General features: G+C 48.4%; 1 protein-coding gene across 1 annotated transcript in view; it reads right to left on the bottom strand.

Annotated features, from left to right (window-relative positions):
* st7l (suppression of tumorigenicity 7 like) overlaps positions 1–19,428 on the bottom strand; it is a 37,511-nt gene that overhangs the window by 3,065 nt on the left and 15,018 nt on the right. Inside the window, exons 13-15 of the mRNA XM_015959197.3 lie at positions 5,353–5,503; positions 5,171–5,263; positions 4,958–5,097 (exon numbers count right to left, since the gene is read on the bottom strand). Of these exons, the coding sequence (XP_015814683.2) occupies positions 4,958–5,097; positions 5,171–5,263; positions 5,353–5,503 (384 nt within the window). The remainder of the gene's footprint in view (positions 1–4,957; positions 5,098–5,170; positions 5,264–5,352; positions 5,504–19,428) is intronic.

Here is a 19,428-nt window from a genome sequence, read left to right as displayed (position 1 = left end):
CCAAATGTATATATCCAGTACTAACCAAATGTATATATCCAGTACTAACCAAATGTATATATCCAGTAATAACCAAATGTATATATCCAGTAATAACCAAATGTACATATCCAGTACTAACCAAATGTACATATCCAGTACTAACCAAATGTATATATCCAGTACTAACCAAATGTATATATCCAGTACTAAACAAATGTATATATCCAGTACTAACCAAATGTATATATCCAGTACTAACCAAATGTATATATCCAGTACTAACCAAATGTATATATCCAGTACTAACCAAATGTATATATCCAGTACTAACCAAATGTATATATCCAGTACTAACCAAATGTATATCCATTTTATTCCTTTAGATACAAAAGATGCATTTTAAATGAACTTGCACTCGAATTTTGGGTTAAATTCCAGCTGAATCTGCTTGTGGGTTCCTCCGGTTTTCTGACATTTACACAATCTCAACAAATGATGAATGATCCATGCTGGATAAATTAACAAAAATACTCTTTAATCACATTTAATTTATTCAGAATGCTTATGTTTCTTGTCAATAAATAAAAGAAACAATATGCTGCAGATACCAGGACCTTGCCTCGGAGCTACGGATTCCCTGAAATCTGTTTTTCCTCAGAAAGCAGCGAGCTCCTCCCTCAGCTGCTTCATCCTATCGTTACACAAACCAGGCTCGCTGGGCGTTCAGTAAAAACCCAGTCCACAAAGAGAAATACGCATTTTCTGTGGTGTAAAAAAACAAGCAGCTCACAAACAAAGGATTATCTAAAATATGCAAATGACCTATAAAACCTTTCTGTGGTGAATAAACAGAAAAGGAAGTAGTGGATTCATTTATGATTTTACAGGAAACTTAAGGTGCAGCACGGGTCATTCAGACTCCCATGAGCCTCTGGAGTTACAGAGCGACAGAAGACACTCACTAGGACAGACTCACCTAATTACATTGGACTCTGAGCAGAAGGGATGATAAGGCAATGATAGTAGGCCTGGGCAATAAATTGATTTAATGAATTAAATCAAATTTTTTGTTGTGGGCGATTAAAAAAAAAAAGCAAATCAAATTTTTATGTAACAGCACCTTTTTGGTCCCCCAGAGCTTCCGTAGCGTTAGTTTCACATAACCGCGACAACAACGTCACAGCAAGCACACGAAACAGCAACAGCAAGTGACTCTATGGCCACCGGTGAGAGTGGGAAGTTTGTTCCTAAGAAAATAATTAAATCATCCGTTGTTTGGAATTGGTTTGGGTTTGCTGCGACGGACATGGAGCGTGGCACTTTTATACCAAGAGGGTGTTCATGTAGTAATTATTCATCTCAGAAATGAGGGTTGCATTTGTCTTGCTTGTGAATAAATAAAAAACAAAATTGGCTTTAGGGTGCTTTACATTTGTACGTATTGCTATTCTTAATAATTGAGGGGGAGAGAGAATCGGAAAAATATCATAAATCAAATTTTTTTAACTCCTCCTTGAACCGTCACCTTATCGTGGTGGAGGAGTTTGAGTGCCCTAATGATCCTAGAAGCTATGTTGTCTGGGGCACTTAGTGCCCCTGGTAGGGTCTCCCATGACAAATTGGTCTTAGGTGAAGGGTGAGACAAAGAACGGTTCGAAGGATCTTTCATGGCGGTTAAAACGAAGAGTCGGAGTACCCGGCCCGGAGGGTTACCGGGGTCCCACCCTGGAGCCAGGCCTGGGGTTGGGGCCCGTGAGCGAGCGCCTGGTGGCCGGGCTTTCGCCCATGGGGCCCGGCCGGGCCCAGCCCAAACCGGATACATGGGCTCGTCCAACTGTGGACCCACCACCCGCAGGAGGAACATGAAGGGTCCGGTGCAATGCGAATCGGGTGGCAGACCAAGGCGGGAGCCTTGGCGGTCCAATCCCCAGACAAGAAAACTAGTTTTTGGGACATGGAACGTCATCTCGCTGGCGGGGAAGGAGCCGGAGCTTGTGGCAGAGGTTGAGCGGTACCGGCTAGATATAGTCGGACTCACCTCGACACATTGCATTGGCTCTGGAACCCGAGACCTGGAGAGGGGTTGGACACTCTACTTTGCTGGAGTTGCTCCGGGTGAGAGGCGGAGGGCTGGGGTTGGCTTTTTGTTAGCCCCGAGACTCTCTGCCTGTGTGTTGGGGTTTACCCCGGGGGACAAGAGGGTAGCTTCCTTGCGCCTTCGGGTCGGGGAACGGGTCCTGACTGTTGTTTGTGCTTATGGGCCAAATATCAGTTCAGAGTACCCACCCTTTTTGGAGTCCCTGGGACGAGTGCTAGATAGTGCTCCATCAGGGGACTCCATTGTCCTGCTGGGGGACTTCAATGCTCACGTGGGCAATGACAGCTTGACCTGGAGGGGTGTGATTGGGAGGAACGGCCCACCTAATCTGAACTCGAGCGGTGTTTTGTTATTGGACTTCTGTGCAAGCCGCAGTTTGGCCATAACGAACACCATGTTCGAACATAAGGATGCCCACCGGTACACTTGGTACCAGGGCAGCCTAGGTCACAGGTCGATGATAGATTTTGTAGTCGTATCATCTGACCTGCGGCCGTATGTTTTGGACACCCGAGTGAAGAGAGGGGCGGAGCTGTCAACTGATCACCACCTGGTGGTGAGTTGGATCAGATGGCAAGGGAACATGCCGCGTAGACCTGGCAGACCCAAACGCATAGTGAGGGTCTGCTGGGAACGCCTGGCAGAAGAACCTGTCAAGACGGTCTTCAACTCCCACCTCCGGCAGAGCTTTGACCACGTCCCGAGAGCAGTGGGGGACATTGAGTCCGAGTGGGCCTTGTTCCACTCTGCGATTGTCGAGGCGGCTGTTGCTAGCTGTGGTCGTAAGGTGGCCGGTGCCAGTCGTGGTGGCAACCCCCGTACCCGCTGGTGGACACCAGAGGTTCGGGGAGCCGTAAGGCTGAAGAAGGAGGCCTACAGGGCGTGGCTGGTCTGTGGGTCTCCGGAGGCAGCAGACAGGTACCGGATAGCCAAGCGGGGTGCAGCAGTGGCAGTTGCCGAGGCAAAATCTCGGGCGTGGGAGGAGTTTGGTGAGGCCATGGAGAAAGACTATCGATCGGCTCCAAAGAGGTTCTGGCAAACTGTCCGGCGCCTCAGGAGAGGAAGGCAGCAACTCGCTCACACTGTTTACAGTGGGGATGGGGAGCTGCTGACGTCAACTGAGGCTATAGTCGGACGGTGGAAGGAATACTTTGAGGAGCTCCTCAATCCCACCAATGCGCATTCCGAGGAGGAACCAGAGCTGGGAGGCCTGGGGATGGACTGTCCGATCTCGGGGGCAGAAGTTGCTGAGGTAGTCAAACAACTACACAGCGGCGGAGCCCCGGGGGCGGATGAGGTTCGTCCTGGGTATCTCAAGGCTATGGATGTTGTAGGGCTGTCATGGTTGACACGTCTCTACAACATTGCGTGGTCATCGGGGGCAGTTCCTAGGGAGTGGCAGACCGGGGTGGTGGTCCCCATCTTTAAGAAGGGTGACCTGAGGGTGTGTTCCAACTATAGGGGGATCACACTCCTCAGCCTCCCTGGAAAGGTCTACGCCAAGGTACTGGAGAGGAGGGTCCGATCGATAGTTGAATCTCAGATAGAGAAGGAGCAATGTGGTTTTCGTCCTGGCCGTGGAACTGTGGACCAGCTCTATACCCTTGCAAGGGTGATGGAGGGGGCATGGGAGTTTGCCCAACCAATCCACATGTGCTTTGTGGATTTGGAGAAGGCTTATGACCGTGTCCCCAGGGGCACCCTGTGGGGGACGCTCCAGGAGTATGGGGTGGGTGGCTTTCTGTTAAGGGCCATTCAGTCCCTTTACCAGAGGAGCGTGAGTTTGGTCCGCATAGCCGGTAGTAAGTCGGACCTGTTCCCAGTAAGGGTTGGACTCCGCCAGGGCTGCCCTTTGTCACCGGTTCTGTTCATCACTTTTATGGACAGAATTTCTAGACGCAGCCGTGGTGTGGAGTGTGTCGAGTTTGGTGGCAGGAGAATCTCGTCTCTGCTTTTTGCGGATGATGTGGTCCTCCTAGCTTCATCCAGCTCTGACCTTCAGCTCTTGCTGGGTAGGTTCGCGGCCGAATGTGAAGCGGCTGGGATGAGGATCAGCACCTCCAAATCTGAGACCATGGTTCTCGACCGGAAAAGGGTGGCTTGCCACCTCCGGGTCGGGGGAGAGGTCCTACCTCAAGTGGAGGAGTTTAAGTATCTCGGGGTCTTGTTCACGAGTGAGGGTAGGAGGGATCGGGAGATCGACAGGCGGATTGGTTCGGCGTCTGCAGTGATGCGGACGCTGAGCCGATCTGTCGTGGGGAAGAGGGAGCTGAGCCAGAAAGCCAGGCTCTCGATTTACCGGTCGATCTACGTCCCAATCCTCACCTATGGTCATGAGCTTTGGGTAATGACCGAAAGAACGAGATCGCGGATACAAGCGGCCGAAATGAGTTTCCTCCGTAGGGTGGCCGGGCTCAGCCTTAGAGATAGGGTGAGGAGCTCGGACATTCGGGAGGGACTCGGAGTAGAACCGCTGCTCCTCCGAATCGAAAGGAGCCAGTTGAGGTGGTTTGGGCATCTGGTCAGGATGCCTCCTGGACGCCTCCCCGGGGAGGTGTTTCGGGCATGTCCTGCCGGCAGAAGGCCCCCGGGTCGACCCAGGACACGTTGGAGAGGTTACATCTCCAATCTGGTCCGGGAACGCCTTGGGGTCCTGCCGGAGGAGCTGGTGGACAAGGCCGGGGAGAGGACGGCCTGGAGCTCCCTAATTGGGATGCTGCCCCCGCGACCCGGACCCGGATAAGCGGAGGAAGACGAAGACGAAATTTTTTTAAATTTAATCAGATATTTTATTTCTAGGCCGTATCGCCCAGCCATAAATGATAGTGAAGCAAGTCCAGGTTAAAAACACCTAAATGGTGCCATGTTCACACTTACTGCTTTGGCAAAGACACCCATGAGCTCAGGAAACTGATGCGTGAGCATGGCCAGCATGGCAGTAAAAGAGCAAAGGCCTGCTGTGAAGAGTATGAAGAAGGGCAGCTCTTTTTTTGGGTATACAGACACCTCGTGAAAAGCTGCAGGAAAAGAACAAAACACCGTCAAACACAAATGCAGACACACACAGAGGGTCAGCGGGGTGCTACGTACAGGGCAGTAGTTCCCTATCTGCTGTTTCTGTGCATCCTGGGTAGGGGTAAAACAGGTGACCCTTCTCCAGGGGGTATGGAATTATCCGGAAGGCTGCAGAAGCAAAAACAGTAAAATAACACGCCTCAAAGATAACAGAATGTGATGAATCGTGACAACATTGACAGAAGGTAAATACATACTGCCCTCCCAGGTACAGTGTAACAGGTTTAAGGCTCCTTCTGCTCTCTTCCAATGCTGCAGGTGGAAGAAAGCATATGCTACTGCCTCGCTGTCTCCCCTCTTCAGGATGTGCTCTGGAGGCAGAATTAGGCTCTTCATCTCTAATAAGTACTACACAAAGAGAAAGTAAAGAAATGCAGCATGTGTTTAAGGTTGATTCGGAGTAACATAGATTATCTTTGCACCATCATCAATTGTCCAGTGGTTCTCAAACTTTTCAGCTTCAGATCACCAAATTAACATTTGTCAAGACATGAAAATGCAAACATGAAGATCTGGAAATCATCTCAAGACCCCTGTAGCTCTTGGTGCCACTGTGGTGTCCCGACTCTGACTTTTCAAAACACTGGTCTGACAGGCTTTTGGTTTATAGAAATTTAAAAAAAAATTTTTTGGGTCAATATTAAAACCATGACTATTTGACTGAGTTCCCATGTAACTCTCTGGAGGCAGGCGTTGCAGATTTGCAACGTTAAAACCTACTCCACATACGTATTTCATGAGCATTTTTTAACTCAGAAGTACCCCTGAAGGACTTAGTTGTTCATCCTTTTATCTAAACTTATTTTGAGCCTGAGAGGGTTAAGGAAACTGCAACTAGCAGAGTTGTAGTATTAGAATGTTTTCAGAACAAAAGAGTTATTCCCGTTAGAAACAATAAAGACTGCCATAAAAATTTTAAGTATAGAAGCTAAATCTCAGTTAAAATATTTTTGTAACAATCAATTCAAACACTATAACTAACAAATTTTGCTTTCAAGATGATCAATGATGAGAGTCCTGCTAAAAGAGGAGAGAAGAGCTGCTATGGAAGCTAAGTTGTTTAGACAGGAAGTGAGTGTGTTTATTTAAGATAATCAATGTGTGAGAACTATGATAGGATGACACCCCACAGATGGGCAGTCATAACTGGAATTAATAAGAATATTTGTGATGCGCGTAGCTGTTGTGTTTTGCCCTTTGTCTGCCGTTTTTACTAAAGTAACTTTGGTTGGTGTTGTTTTAATTTTTTGTCAGACTTGTAAAAACTTTAATTCTGCCATGCTGGTGAACTGCTGTAACCTTTTTTTGGGACACATTCCTCCACCTCTCCTTGCTACGACAACTTGTTTAAGTCACATGCTCTCTGTTTTGGTTTGAGAGGGCAGGGCTTGGTGACGGAGTGTGCCTGGGTCTACGTTTTGATTGGTTGGGCGTGAGTAATGACTCTAGTATTAAGCTACCTAATAGTCGACGATGAACCAAGAAAGAAAACTGTTGATTGATGTTTTTATTGACCCATTTTGCTTCTATCAGACCACACATCTATTGTTTTTTAATTATTGTCCAGTCCTACTTTCCTGAACCAAGTTTCAGCCATCAGAAGGAAGTGAGCATCGTTCAAAAGGTGTGACAAAAGAAGAAAATGCTTACAAAAACAAAATGTGACTAAGTAATTTTATTATTATTTATCAATGTTATTAGTTTTGTAATCACCTGGAGCCGAGTTCAAAATTGGATTACAAATCCAATTAACTGCACAGCTCTACTTGTAGGTACATCTCAATTTTTCTAGCAGTCTTCATCATATCTGGATTTAGACTGATTTATAATTCATTAACATACACATCATTTCTTTTAAGTAAACTAGGAAGCTGTTGAAAACATGTAAATAAAACCAATAAGCATTAAATTCCCCAGGATCACCATGCATCCTTTATGTTTCTCACTCAGTTTTTTAATCCATCTTATTGTGCAACTCCCCTTGCTTAAGTCCCTGCAGACTGACATTGTATTTTCATCTTGTGAGGTATTTGTTGAGAGCTTTATTTTGTACAAGGTGGGAGGTGAACGCTTTCAGTGGATGGTGCGTGCATGTGTGTGTGTGTGTGTGTGTGTGTGTGTGTGTCGTTGCAGTGCAGTATCACCCACTCAGCCCTCTGTTCTGCTGTGTACGTTTGATCACTGCACACGTTCCAGTTACAACCTAAACACTAGCCAATCAGATAAAAACCCAGAGAATGCTTTTAAAATGACAACAGGAGTATTTTGTTTTGTGCTTTTCTGGGCTTCTTATTTGTTTAAATGATATCCAGCTTTGCTACAGAAGAAATCATTAACGGCTGACTTTGGCAACACAGCCACACACTATTCTATTTCCCTTTGAGTGGTGCCGAGTGCTAAACAGAGCCCATGAGGAGAGCTGGGGGGCCCTGGGGCTGGGTTCCCAGCTTCACAGCTCTCTGGATCTCAGACTGACACTTTGGGAAGGTTACCCCACAGCTAATCCGGTCTAATCTCCTCCATGGTCACAGGCTCAGCCAGCCAGCCAGCTCATGCTACTTCACCCACTGCCCCCTGGATCACAGCCCGCCCAGCCTGACCTGGCTCATCCTCACTTGCACCTGTTTCAGGAACTAGAAGTGAGCCAGATCAGAAGAGAGCTTCAGACAGCAGGATTTAGAGTCTTATTTCCTGATATTTGGACATCTCACCACTGATTGGCTAACAGCAACACAACTCTACTATTGACTCAGTGTGCTCTGCAACGTCACAAATAACACAAGCTTGGGGAGTTTCTTCTTTCGGCTCTTGGAGGGTGTAGACACTTTTTTCCTCCTCTCCTCCATATCTTATCCTCAAGGCCCTTCGTCCATCTGTGAGTGCTGGGTGCACGGCTGCTTCTGCATTTTTTCTGGAAACTGAAATTCACTAAAATGGATCTTGTCAGTTGGTCTCTCAACGCGATTGATAAAATTTTTTCAACGATGACAACGGGAGAAGGGGCTCCCGGATGCCCCTCTGCGACAGACCCAGTTGGACACATCATGGACCCCTGGAAACAGTGGAACTTCATTTGTTTAACTCAGCTGTCTGTGGAGGACTCTGAAGATGTGTGAATATTCGTGGTGTTGGTGTCAGGTTTCCTGCTCATTGGCCTTGGAGGCTACCTGGCTTACCGGAAAATTAACGAGCTGCCGAGGAATATTGGCCTGATCCCGGAGCTCAGAGATGGTTTGCACCGCGCTGTGAATTCACAGACTCACATAATTGACGAGATGAATCGTAAGCTTGGAACTTTGGCCGAGATTCATTATTGGCACAAAAGATGGATGCCATCAAGGAGAGAGTGGACGAATCAGTACGGATTGGGATAGATTAATGTCCATTACTGGCATTTTGAGAGGTTCAGGACCAACAAACTGTAAGACAGAGAAGAAATTATCTCTGTCTGGCCCCAAAACAATTTCTAATCGGAATCTGACGCCCTTGCGCCTGCAAGGCTCCAACGAAAACTCCCCCCTCAGAAGATATGTGGAATGTGCCGTCGCTATGGCAACTCAACTCTGTCTCATTTCCCAGCCTGGGCGGGACTGCGGGAAGGCCGCTGAAACGTTCCAGGGTCACTGCAACCCTCCAACCCCCAATACTCCTGCCCCTATCCATACTGAGGTGACATGCGCTGCTTGTAGTGGCTGCAGGAACTGAAGTGGAGATAGACCCAACCCACCATCCCACCTAGTGGACACTTATGTTGTGTTGTCTGAAGTCTGTTGCATTTCTGTCTGAGGTGTTTTTTTTGCATAGCAAAGCTGCCCTCCCTGTGGAGGGTAAGTCTGAAGTGCCTCTTTTCCCCCTCCACCTGAACCAACCCTCATTTAACCCTCTTATCTCTATTAAGGTAGCGCGACTCAGGGTTGCGAATGACCACAGTCACCAATTCTTGTCATGTGTCTTGCCCATGTACTGTATGTCTGATCTCTGAATTGTGTGTACTGAAACTCTAATTTCCCTCTGGGATTAATAAAGTATCTTCGATTTGATTTGTGTGGTAGAGTTGCTAATGCTAACAGTTAGCTTCTACTAGCTGTGACGTTCTCCGCTGTTTCCTGGAAGCTAAACCAACAAAAGCATTCCCCATTGTGAGTCAAGATGGATGAGTCCATGGATGTTAAGTGACAGTGTGACGCAGATCTGTCAGGATTTTCTAATACTTAAGTTTCACTGTCTATTTTCTATCAGAAGCTAATGCAGGAGATAGGTGTAGGAGACTATTTTCATGTTTAGCCTGCATGAAAAACTCAGACTGACCAATTATAATCAGAAATAATAAATAAAAAATGGGTTTTCAGTGAAGTACCACTTTAAGATAGACCATTTAGAGAAGCTGGCTGCTAAGCTGTTCTACCTCATGTGCCTTGGCATTAGGACCTGGTGAAACCTCATTCACATATCCTCCACCACCACCAGGTCTGGCTCTTTTGTCCCCGTCGCCTCTTTGATGACAGGATTGAGTTTCATGCATTCTCCTTTTATCCCTGGGCAGCCCTAAGCGTAACCCATAATCCTTCTTCTGATTCTAATCTGCAGCACTTTGCCTCTTTTTGCTTCAGACAAGCAAGCAACAATGATGTCAGCCTTGTAGTTGCTGTGTGACTGATAGACAAGAGCATAGACAAGAGCATGCACAGTGAGAAAATAATGGAAGAAAATAACTCAGAGGCAGAAATAACAGAGGAAAAATAAGATTTTTGGGAATAATAACGGGGAAAAGCCATTAAATGGGGAGCATTTGCTGCCAAAGTGGGCAAATTCTAAATTATAGGGTGATTCCTGAAACTACACCCTGTTTGTTGTCTGAGTCAAACAACATCGATCTTCATTCCAGGAAAATCTAAACCTTCTCCCTGTCTCCATTTACAAACCAAATAGCCAATTTTAGAGGCACACACACACACACACACACACACACACACACACACACACACACACACACACACACACACACACACACACACACACACACACACACCCCAACACAATGTTTCTGAGCACTGGTGGGCAGTTCAAGATGAGAGAACGTCACCCAGAATGATGTGAGATAAAAAATAAAATAAAAAACCCTGCTGTCCAAACTGGACTAAACTAGCAAGTTAGAGAGGATCGAGTCACTAAAAATGAACATGCATTATCCAGAGAGGTTGTTATTTAAATGTAAAGCAGATTTAGGCAGCAGGAACACTCCATCAGCTATGGAAGCATTTGGAAAATTTAAGTTTCCTGAACACCAACCAGTGTCATGGTTGAACGGAGTTGACAGGCAGATGTAGGTGTTGAGGGTCTGACCTCATGAGGAAATTACTATGCAGTGATTTTCTCCAAAATGACTGTGCTTAAATTGCTCTGAAAAGCAAATAATCACATCAGCGCCAAGAAACTTCATTTCCCATGATGCTTTGCACACGGAAGCATTGTGATGACGTCACCGCCTAGTACCAGAAACACGTTCTGCGCATGTGCGGGAAGCCGTGGAGCTTTTCCCGCGAACTAAGACCATAAATCTTCAGCAGAGACAAAGAATCCTCGTTCTTTTGCCCAGGATACCTGGCGGTAAGGACACGCTTGTCAACGCTCCGACAACTTGAGCACGCGGAAGCTCTAAGTGCACAAGTTGAGCCCACGGAACTGCTGGAAACTAAACTGCCTGCCCATCAGATCTGCTCGTTTCTGCTCCCCTCCAGCTGATGTTTGAGGACACAGAACTGCGGAGCCCGTGGAGAAACACTCGTGAACGCCAAACAACGGAGAAAGCATCAAACCGACGGACGACGCCGAAAGCTGCGGAGAAACACGGAGAACCGTCAAATCAAAGAGGGAGGGACGCCTCGCTCTTCTGGTGATCAGCAACTCATCTCTTTCTCTCTCTCCTTCTTCTTCCGTTAACTCTATAGTCCAGAATAAGCAATAAAACCGCGCTATTGCTTAAAAAGTAGCTTCGTGTTTTCCTCTTTCGTCCCAAACACGTCCGTCGGGTCATTTTGAAAGAATAAACTGCTTATTGATCATTGTTTGGTATCTTAAAATGGTTTCTGTCATGGCCAGGCTGAAACTAAAAGATATTAATTTGTGATTAATCTTTTGTGTTGTTTCATGATCTTTTGAAATGTTTTGAGTGATTTAAGGTTAAGTTACTACTGATTCTAAGTGCTTTGGAAGTTAAAGTGCAAGTTGCCACCCACACTTTAGCCAGACAAAGGGGTCAGCCATCTTGTATTCAAGACTCCATTTTGAATCCATACACACGCACACACACACACACACACACACACACACACTACTCCTTTGTGAGAACAAAGGACCCCATTCATACATCCTCCATCACATGCAAACACATCCATCTTCAATCATATCACACGGTTATTATTCATCTATTCCACTGTTTATTCATTTGACAAATTGTTAATTAAATGTTATAAAATTCAGATTTTTGTGTCCAGTAGCTTTGTTGTGTCGAAGAGAAGTCTCTGCTCCGAGGATTCTACGAACTTCAAGAAAGACTGATAAGAGTTTTGGATTCATTTCCCTTTCTAATTAAAGGGTGGTGCCCCGAAGATATCTAAGAATATCTTAATTAATTAATAAATCAGTAAATAGTTCCATATTTACAGAATTTATTGAAGAATCCAAAAGTAAGTTAAAGCTTACGAATTGTTCGCTCCTAATAACCCCAACATTTTATTGGTGCGGCAGTGTGAGGCTTGGATACACAGAGATTTCTATCCGGCACAAACAAACAAATAAATCCAAAGAGCTTGAATTAAAAATAATCAGTTGTTCAGCCTTGAACCAGCAACAGAGTGGTGCTGATTTCGCTGAGCAGGAAGCTGCATCGAACTCTCACCAGTAACTCAGTGCTTCTTTAAAGGTGCAACGTGTAAATTAATTCTGGTTGACTTTTAGGTTAAAATTCAGTTTTTCCTTAAAGGTGCAACGTGTAATTAATTCTGGTTAACCTTTTAGGTTAAAATTCAGTTCTTCATTAAAGGTGCAGTGTGTAAGTAATTCTGACTAACCCTTTTAGGCTAAAATTAACTGCTAATTTAGCGACTTTAACTCACAGTGGCTATTATAACTAACTGAAACCTTCACTCAAACACTGATAACACCTTGTTTGCTAATATTCTGAAGGAATAACTAGCATATTTAACACTGCAAGTGTTGTAAGACGTTGCTACGGCAACGCACCAGCTTTTGCTAAAATACTGAAAGGAATAGTATTTTAGGCGTCAGTCACGGCATTCCGTGCAATCTTAAAACGCTAAAACCTGTGCGCACAAAGGTTAATTTAGTGTTTTTCTGCTACAAAGCTAGCAGTTGCTGCCCAAAAGGTGCAGCTTGAGCTATCTGCAGAAGCTCTACTAGGCTATTTTTGGTTCGGTTGTTAAAATGGAGGGACAGAGTAGTGAACTGACCAACTCCCAGCAACCAGGTGGCGCTGCGGCCCACGACTATGAACCTGGCCTACTTTCTGGACAAATATTGTCCAAACTGGTCGCGGTTGCTCGAGAACCCGACTACCCTTCTAGGGATTTCACTGAAGAACAGCGTAGCGTCGAGCTAGAAGCTGTAATTGATCAAATAGGAAACCCGGATGGTACAAAACCAATCCAGGTTCACTTAGCTAAGTTAGCCTTGATCCTCTATCAGAGAGAACTCCAACATGATCGAGAGATCATGAACCTCCAGAGTATGCTAGCTGAAAAACAGCGAAATGGAAGTCTGAAGGATGAGGAGGAAGACAACACCAGCACCGATCCTGGGGAAGATGGGGAGGAGACCCCGCCCCCTTCTGCTGATGACAACAGACAGTGGGAAGGGGGGAAACACCATGACTCTCTGGACGGACGCACGCCGCAGGGGAGAGATGAAGCTTATCTGTCCCAACCTTCGGCCCCGTTCCCTACACACACTATAGGGCATTCAGGACCACCTAGGGGCCGAGAGCAGTTCGCCCTCGAACCCCAGGTTGGACCACCACCCTCATCTTCACGGCCTTCTCAATCAGTGAGAAGTCGACCAGCTGAGCGGCACCTCTATTTAGACCGCTCCCCCAGTCCACGAAGGGTGCAAGGTGCCGATTGGGGTTATGCACCCCAAGCTGCACCTCAACCATCCACCCATCCTAGCTACTCCGGTATTCGGCATGCCGGTAACCAGCTGCAGGACAAAGCATCATACGCCAGTCCGTATCCGGACAAAGCGTATTACGCAGAAGCCCCAGTTGAAAGACGCAGGCTGCACTTCGCAGACGTGCCCCGGGAGGAGGACCTCCCAAGACACCCACGTGACGTGCCAGCAGCCCGCCACAACATGCCGGACCCCGATTTGGGCCCCAGGAGTCAACATTGGGAGCCCAGAGCACACCAGCGATATCCAACGCCCTCTGAGACAGACCGTGGGTCAGAGTCAGAGGATGACGCGCCGTACCGTGAGTCAGGGCTCCGTGTACGTCAAATTGAATCGCTAGCTAAAGACATAGAACGCTTTGATCCTAACACCAATGAATCCAATGTCGACGATTATCTCAGGGAGATAGAACGTTGTCTGCTTGATCTTCCAGCACCCTCTTCAAGGGAAAAGCTCAAGCTAATTTGGAAAACCACATCTAGAACGGTGCACGGTTTCATGGAAACTCTACCACCTGACATTCGAGATCGGTACTCCTCGCTCTGCCGAGCGTTGAGGGATGAATACGCCACGTATGCAGACTCTGCGTCAGCTACAATGGGGGCCTTCTCCATCAAACACGGGAGAAACGAACCCCCCAGAGAGTATTATCGCCGACTCAAAAGTGCTTATTTCCAAGGTCGAAACGGCCCTGGGCTCGAGGAAGACCCTGCCTTCAGATCCCTGTTCATTCACAACCTGCACGAGTGTGTTCGCTCCGAAGTCTCAATGTATTGTCGGATAAAAAAACTGACAACTCAGGAGATTAGGAGATACGCTCAACAGGCTTGGGAAGCCGGCGGAAAGCCTCAAAAGCCTGACGCACATCACCGCGTCATGCACCTAGCTCCCGACGCCGAGCCGCGTTTGGAGCTCGAAGGCACAGAAGCTCCACCCACTAAGCCAAAATCTGCTAAACCTAGACCTGATAAACCACGAGAGCAGTCCCAATCTCCTCAACAGGGGAAGGGGGGTGCTGATTGGCCGCCTAGGTCTGGACAATCAGACAGGAAGTGGCCCAACCAAAACCAACGGCAGGTAGGTTGGAACAGTGGAAGGTTTAAGGAGCGCCGCCCACAGGTAGGTCCCGAACACAAGTCCGCAGGTGAGTACTTGACCAAAGCCGACCTCCAGGAGATGTTTCAGCAGTTCCTAGCTAAACAGAAGGAACAGCTGAGATCTGCAGATGAGACCCCTGCACCAAAGTCTGCTTCTAAGAAGCCAGACCCAGAGCCAACGTCCGCATGACTAGGCGTGGCTCAACCCCCCAGCGTGGCCAGGACCTACCTGATCAGCTGGGGGAACACTACTGGTAGATCACAGGAGTCTCCTGAAATCTACCCCCCAGAGAAACCTGATACTAAATTTCTGAAGTTCCTTGGTGACTTAACAAACCATGATCATGCTCGCCGTTTGTACTGTAGCACCAAGGTAGGTGGATGCATACAGGTTGATGCTCTGCTGGATACTGGCTCAGAAATCACCCTGATATGCTCCACACTGTTCCATCGCTTGTCTGACACCATGCGGTCACTCGGGAAACCAGTCCAGGTAGAGCCCTGTGACCTGAAAATCACCAGCTACACCCAGACCCGGGAGTGTATCACTCACCGGGCGTGGCTGGACATCACCTTCCAAGATATGACTCTGGTTCACCCGTTTTATGTCTGCCAGCTAGACACTGAACCACTTCTCGTTGGTCAGGACCTGCTTGAACGTCTAGCTCCCCTCATCGACTGCCAGAAGGGTCAACTGTGGGCCCAGGTTGACACACCTAAGCCCTGGAACCCGGATAGCAGCCGACCATCCTCCATTCTTGAAGTCAGCATAAGTGAGCAGCAAAACCCTTGTTCCAAGGTCATGCCCCTCCCTACAGCTCCCACAGACGATGTCCGCCTGCAAAGGCATGAAACCGCTCCTGGAACTCCGCTCCGCGCACATTCATCTTTTCTCTGCTCGCTGAAGAACGTCAGCCTGCAGCCATATGCACCACACATAGTTGGTGGTCTTACCATCAACTGCACCCACAGCTCAGATGCTCGCCTTGCTCTTTGGTCTGAAAAGTCAGCCATCAGCCAGCAGACGTTTGAACACCTGCGTCAGAAGGACCCCCTTCTGGTCAGCGTGACACGTAGCCATCGGCTCTTGTCACCTACTTGGCCGCAGAGGCTCCTGAAAGCGCCAGAGGTCTGCTCTCTGACTATCCAACTTGGAGCAAGACAGGTCACACATACATTCAGCATCATACCACAGCTTGATCCACCTGCACTCATTGGAGCAGATCTGCTGGTTCGACTCGGTGCCCAGCTGGACACTTGCAATCAAGTCCTTTGGGCCCGAGCCACACCTTCCTCTGAGCCTCGCTCAGAAGGCCGTGAACACTTGCTGTCCGGTCAGACCATTCCACAGGCCTGCCGTGCAGTGGTTGAGGCCAGCACGGTTCTGCCCCCACTGGTCAAAGGAGTGCCTGTTCGTCTGACTCTGATGAAGCATCAGAAGCTGCCAGGCACACAGGCCTTCTTCCAGCCATCACCACACTTCTTGGAGCTCAACTTAGCCGTCTGTGGCACGCCACTCTTGGAGCTGAACAATCGTTCTGCGTACTTGTTGGTCGAAAATCCGACCCAGAGTCCTATCCACCTGCCGGCAGGAAAGCCCTTGGGCATGCTGATAGATAGCTCATTCCATGACTTCGAACTTTCAGTCCCCGTGATCGGACAACTTCCGTTGTTCTTGAACGACAGACAGGTTGGTGTAGACACATTCAGTACTTTCCCTTCACAAATGATTACCACCAAGCGGCATGAAGCCCTTCCTGAGGAACCCATTTGCAGTGCAACCTTAGATACTGACGGTGGTCAGTGTCTAACGGTTTTTGCAATAAATACTCAACCCTCTGAGTCACCGGCTGAAAGCCCGGAACACCAGAGACCCTCCTCCTCTGAACCTTATGACGGCTTCGAGGCCGAAGTCAGCCAGCAGCTTGACAAAGCGGATGCGCTGGAGTCAGAGGAGCAGAGAGCAGAGCTTAGAAGCCTGTTCTATGAGTTTCAGTCCGTCTTATCCAGGGACTCCCTGGACTGTGGACTCACAAACCTGCACACGGTTCGCATTCCAACGAACCCGAATGCCCCTCCTACTTTTGTACGTCAGTACAAGATTCCCCTCGCTGCTTATGAGTCGATCCAGGAGATCCTCGATCAGCTGAAGGAGAAAAACATCATCAGAGAGTGTAACTCCACTTACAACTCTCCCATCTGGCCGGTTCTGAAACCGACTGGGAAATGGCGTCTCACCATAGACTATCGTGCACTGAACAAACAAGTACCTCTCTCCAGATGGCCTATGATCCATTTAGATCAAGAGCTAGCCAGAGTCAGAGATGCTCGTTTCTTCTCTACGGTTGACGTAGCCAACGGCTTCTGGACCATGAAGGTTGAGCCGGCGGACCAGTATAAACTAGCTTTCTCCTTTGGAAATCGCCAATATACTTGGAACCGCTGCCCCTTTGGCTACTCTAACTCACCTGCAGAGTTCAACATCTTCCTCCACAAAGCCATGTCAGATGCTGCTTCCAGAGAGAACCTCATATATGTCGATGACATCTTGATGAGGAGTCGAACCTTCGAGGAGCACCTGGCCGAACTCCGTCACGTGCTGCAACAGCTCGCTGATGCCGGAGCTAAATTGGCGATTCTCAAGGGACAGTGGTGTCGAACCAAAGTGGAGTATGTTGGACTGCTGGTTGGCCCTAATGGAGTCGAGCCCCAAGCGGGACGCATTAGAGCCATTCAGGACATCAAAGCCCCAGCTAATCTGACTGAACTCAGGAGCTTCCTCGGAGTCTGCAACTACTCCAGACAGTTCATTGAGGAGTACGCTGAAACAGCGAGGCCCCTCACTGAGCTGCTTCGGAACGACACACCTTTCGTGTGGGACAGACCCCAAGAACTCTCCTTCCAGTTCCTAAAACAGAAGTTGGCGTCCGCACCCTGTCTGGCTTACCCAGACAAGGATAAAGAGTTCTACATAGAGGCTACTTTCTCCTCTCACTGCCTGAGCGCTGCTTTGAAGCAGAAACACGATCAGGACATGAGAGTTGTGGCATACGCCAGCAAGCCTCTGAGCAAGGTGGAACTCCAATTCTCAGACTGCGAGAGAGCTCTCCTCTCTACAGTCTGGGCCGTCGAACACTTTCGTAGTTACATCGGTGGACAGAAAGTGATCATTGAAACGTGTCATCAGCCTGTCACCTTCCTAAACAGCCAGCGTCTGCGCGAAGGAAGAGTGTCAAACAGCCGCATTGCGACGTGGATGATGGTGCTCCAAGGATACAACATTGAGGTCAAGTATGGTCAGAACACCAAGCTAGCACTAGGACAAGGGCTAGCAGGCTGCCAGCACTGTGACTCTGACTCCGTCAGGGGCCCCCTGGACACACCTGCCGCAGTCTACCCAACCGCATCCAATCATCGCTACTTTGATGAGAATGTTTGCCAAGGGCTTCCGAAAGTTTACACTGACGGATGTGCCTATCTTCACGAAGGCCAGCTCCGTGCTGGGGTTGGAGTCGTTTGGGTGGACTGTGACACTAAGCAACCAAATCACTACCGGTTGGGCCAAAAGTCTAGTCAGTACGCCGAAATTGCTGCAGTGTTGATAACCCTCCAGCAGGCGGCAGCCTTGGACATCACTCAAATCGTCCTTTGCTCAGATTCAAACTACGCTAGACACAGCTTCATATCTCACTTCCCCATGTGGAAGGAGAACAACATGAAAAATGCCAGGAACAGAGACGTGAAACACTCGGAGTTATTCCTAGCGTGTGATCTGCTCACCACTGAGAAAGGCATAATGGTCTACTGGAAAAAGGTCAAAGGTCACTCCAGGACCATAGGTCCGGAGAAAGATGGTAATGACGAAGCTGACCGCCTTGCTAAGCTCGGTGCTGACCAGGGAACCTGCTGGGAATTCAAAGACGAGTGGCTTCCACCAAAGGCCGTTCACGAGGTCTGCGCGATTACTCGTCGCCATGCTAAACAGGCAGACGAACCTCGGACCGTTGAGGTACCCGTGTTTCTAGGCAGACAACCACATGACGCGGACCTAGTCACCATGCAGGAACAAGATCCTGACCTGAAGCTCATCCGCGAGCTTCTCCAAAAGGGCCCGATGTCTAAACAACCGTCACCACCTACTGGCGCAAGCCGAGATTTGGTAACCCTGCATCGTCAACTCGCGCATCTGAAACTACAAAACGATTTGTTAAGTTTACATACGTGACGATCACAGCCCGCCGCGCTGGGTTGTTCCACTCGACCACAGAGGAGTGATGCTTGCCTACGCCCACGACACTCCGGTTGGAGGTCACCGCGGAGCAAAAGCTACCCTCGCGTCACTGACAGAAGTAGCATATTGGCCGTCGATGTCCAAGGACGTACACAGCTATGTCCAAGGCTGCCTCATCTGTGCCCAGTTTCAACCCTCCCAGCCGCTTGCTAGAGCACCACTGCAACGCAGGGGAATAACCTTCCCTTGGTGCCACCTGCAGATCGACTGGGTTGGACCGGTTCCCAAATCGGCAAGAGGAAACAAATATATGCTAACTGTAACTTGCAGTTTCACAAAGTGGGTGGAATGCCTTCCAGCGCCAAACGATACAGCCGTCACAACCGCTGTACTGCTGATTAACCACGTTTTTAGTCGATGGGGACTTCCACTCTGCATTGACTCTGACCGAGGAACTCATTTCACATCCAGTGTAATGACGTCCCTGTTTGAACTTTTGGGAGTGGAAGTGAGATTCCACCTCCCCTATCACCCACAGTCATCCGGACAGGTCGAACGGTTGAACCGCACGGTCGTCTCTATGCTCAAAAAGTACGTCTGCTCCACTGGGAAGGACTGGGACGTCAAGCTCCCTCTGGTCCTGATGGCCATACGGTCCACTCCACAGCGATCCACGGGGGTTACGCCCTTTGAGATGATGACCGGCAGACTGATGACTCTACCACTGCACCTCCTGTATCACCCAGAGGATGTCAGTGTTG

Source organism: Nothobranchius furzeri, chromosome 3 (genome assembly GCF_043380555.1).
Source record: "Nothobranchius furzeri strain GRZ-AD chromosome 3, NfurGRZ-RIMD1, whole genome shotgun sequence".
Taxonomy (NCBI): Eukaryota; Metazoa; Chordata; class Actinopteri; order Cyprinodontiformes; family Nothobranchiidae; genus Nothobranchius; species Nothobranchius furzeri.
Note: the sequence above shows the minus strand (reverse complement) of the source record. Positions and strands in the feature narration are given on the sequence as shown.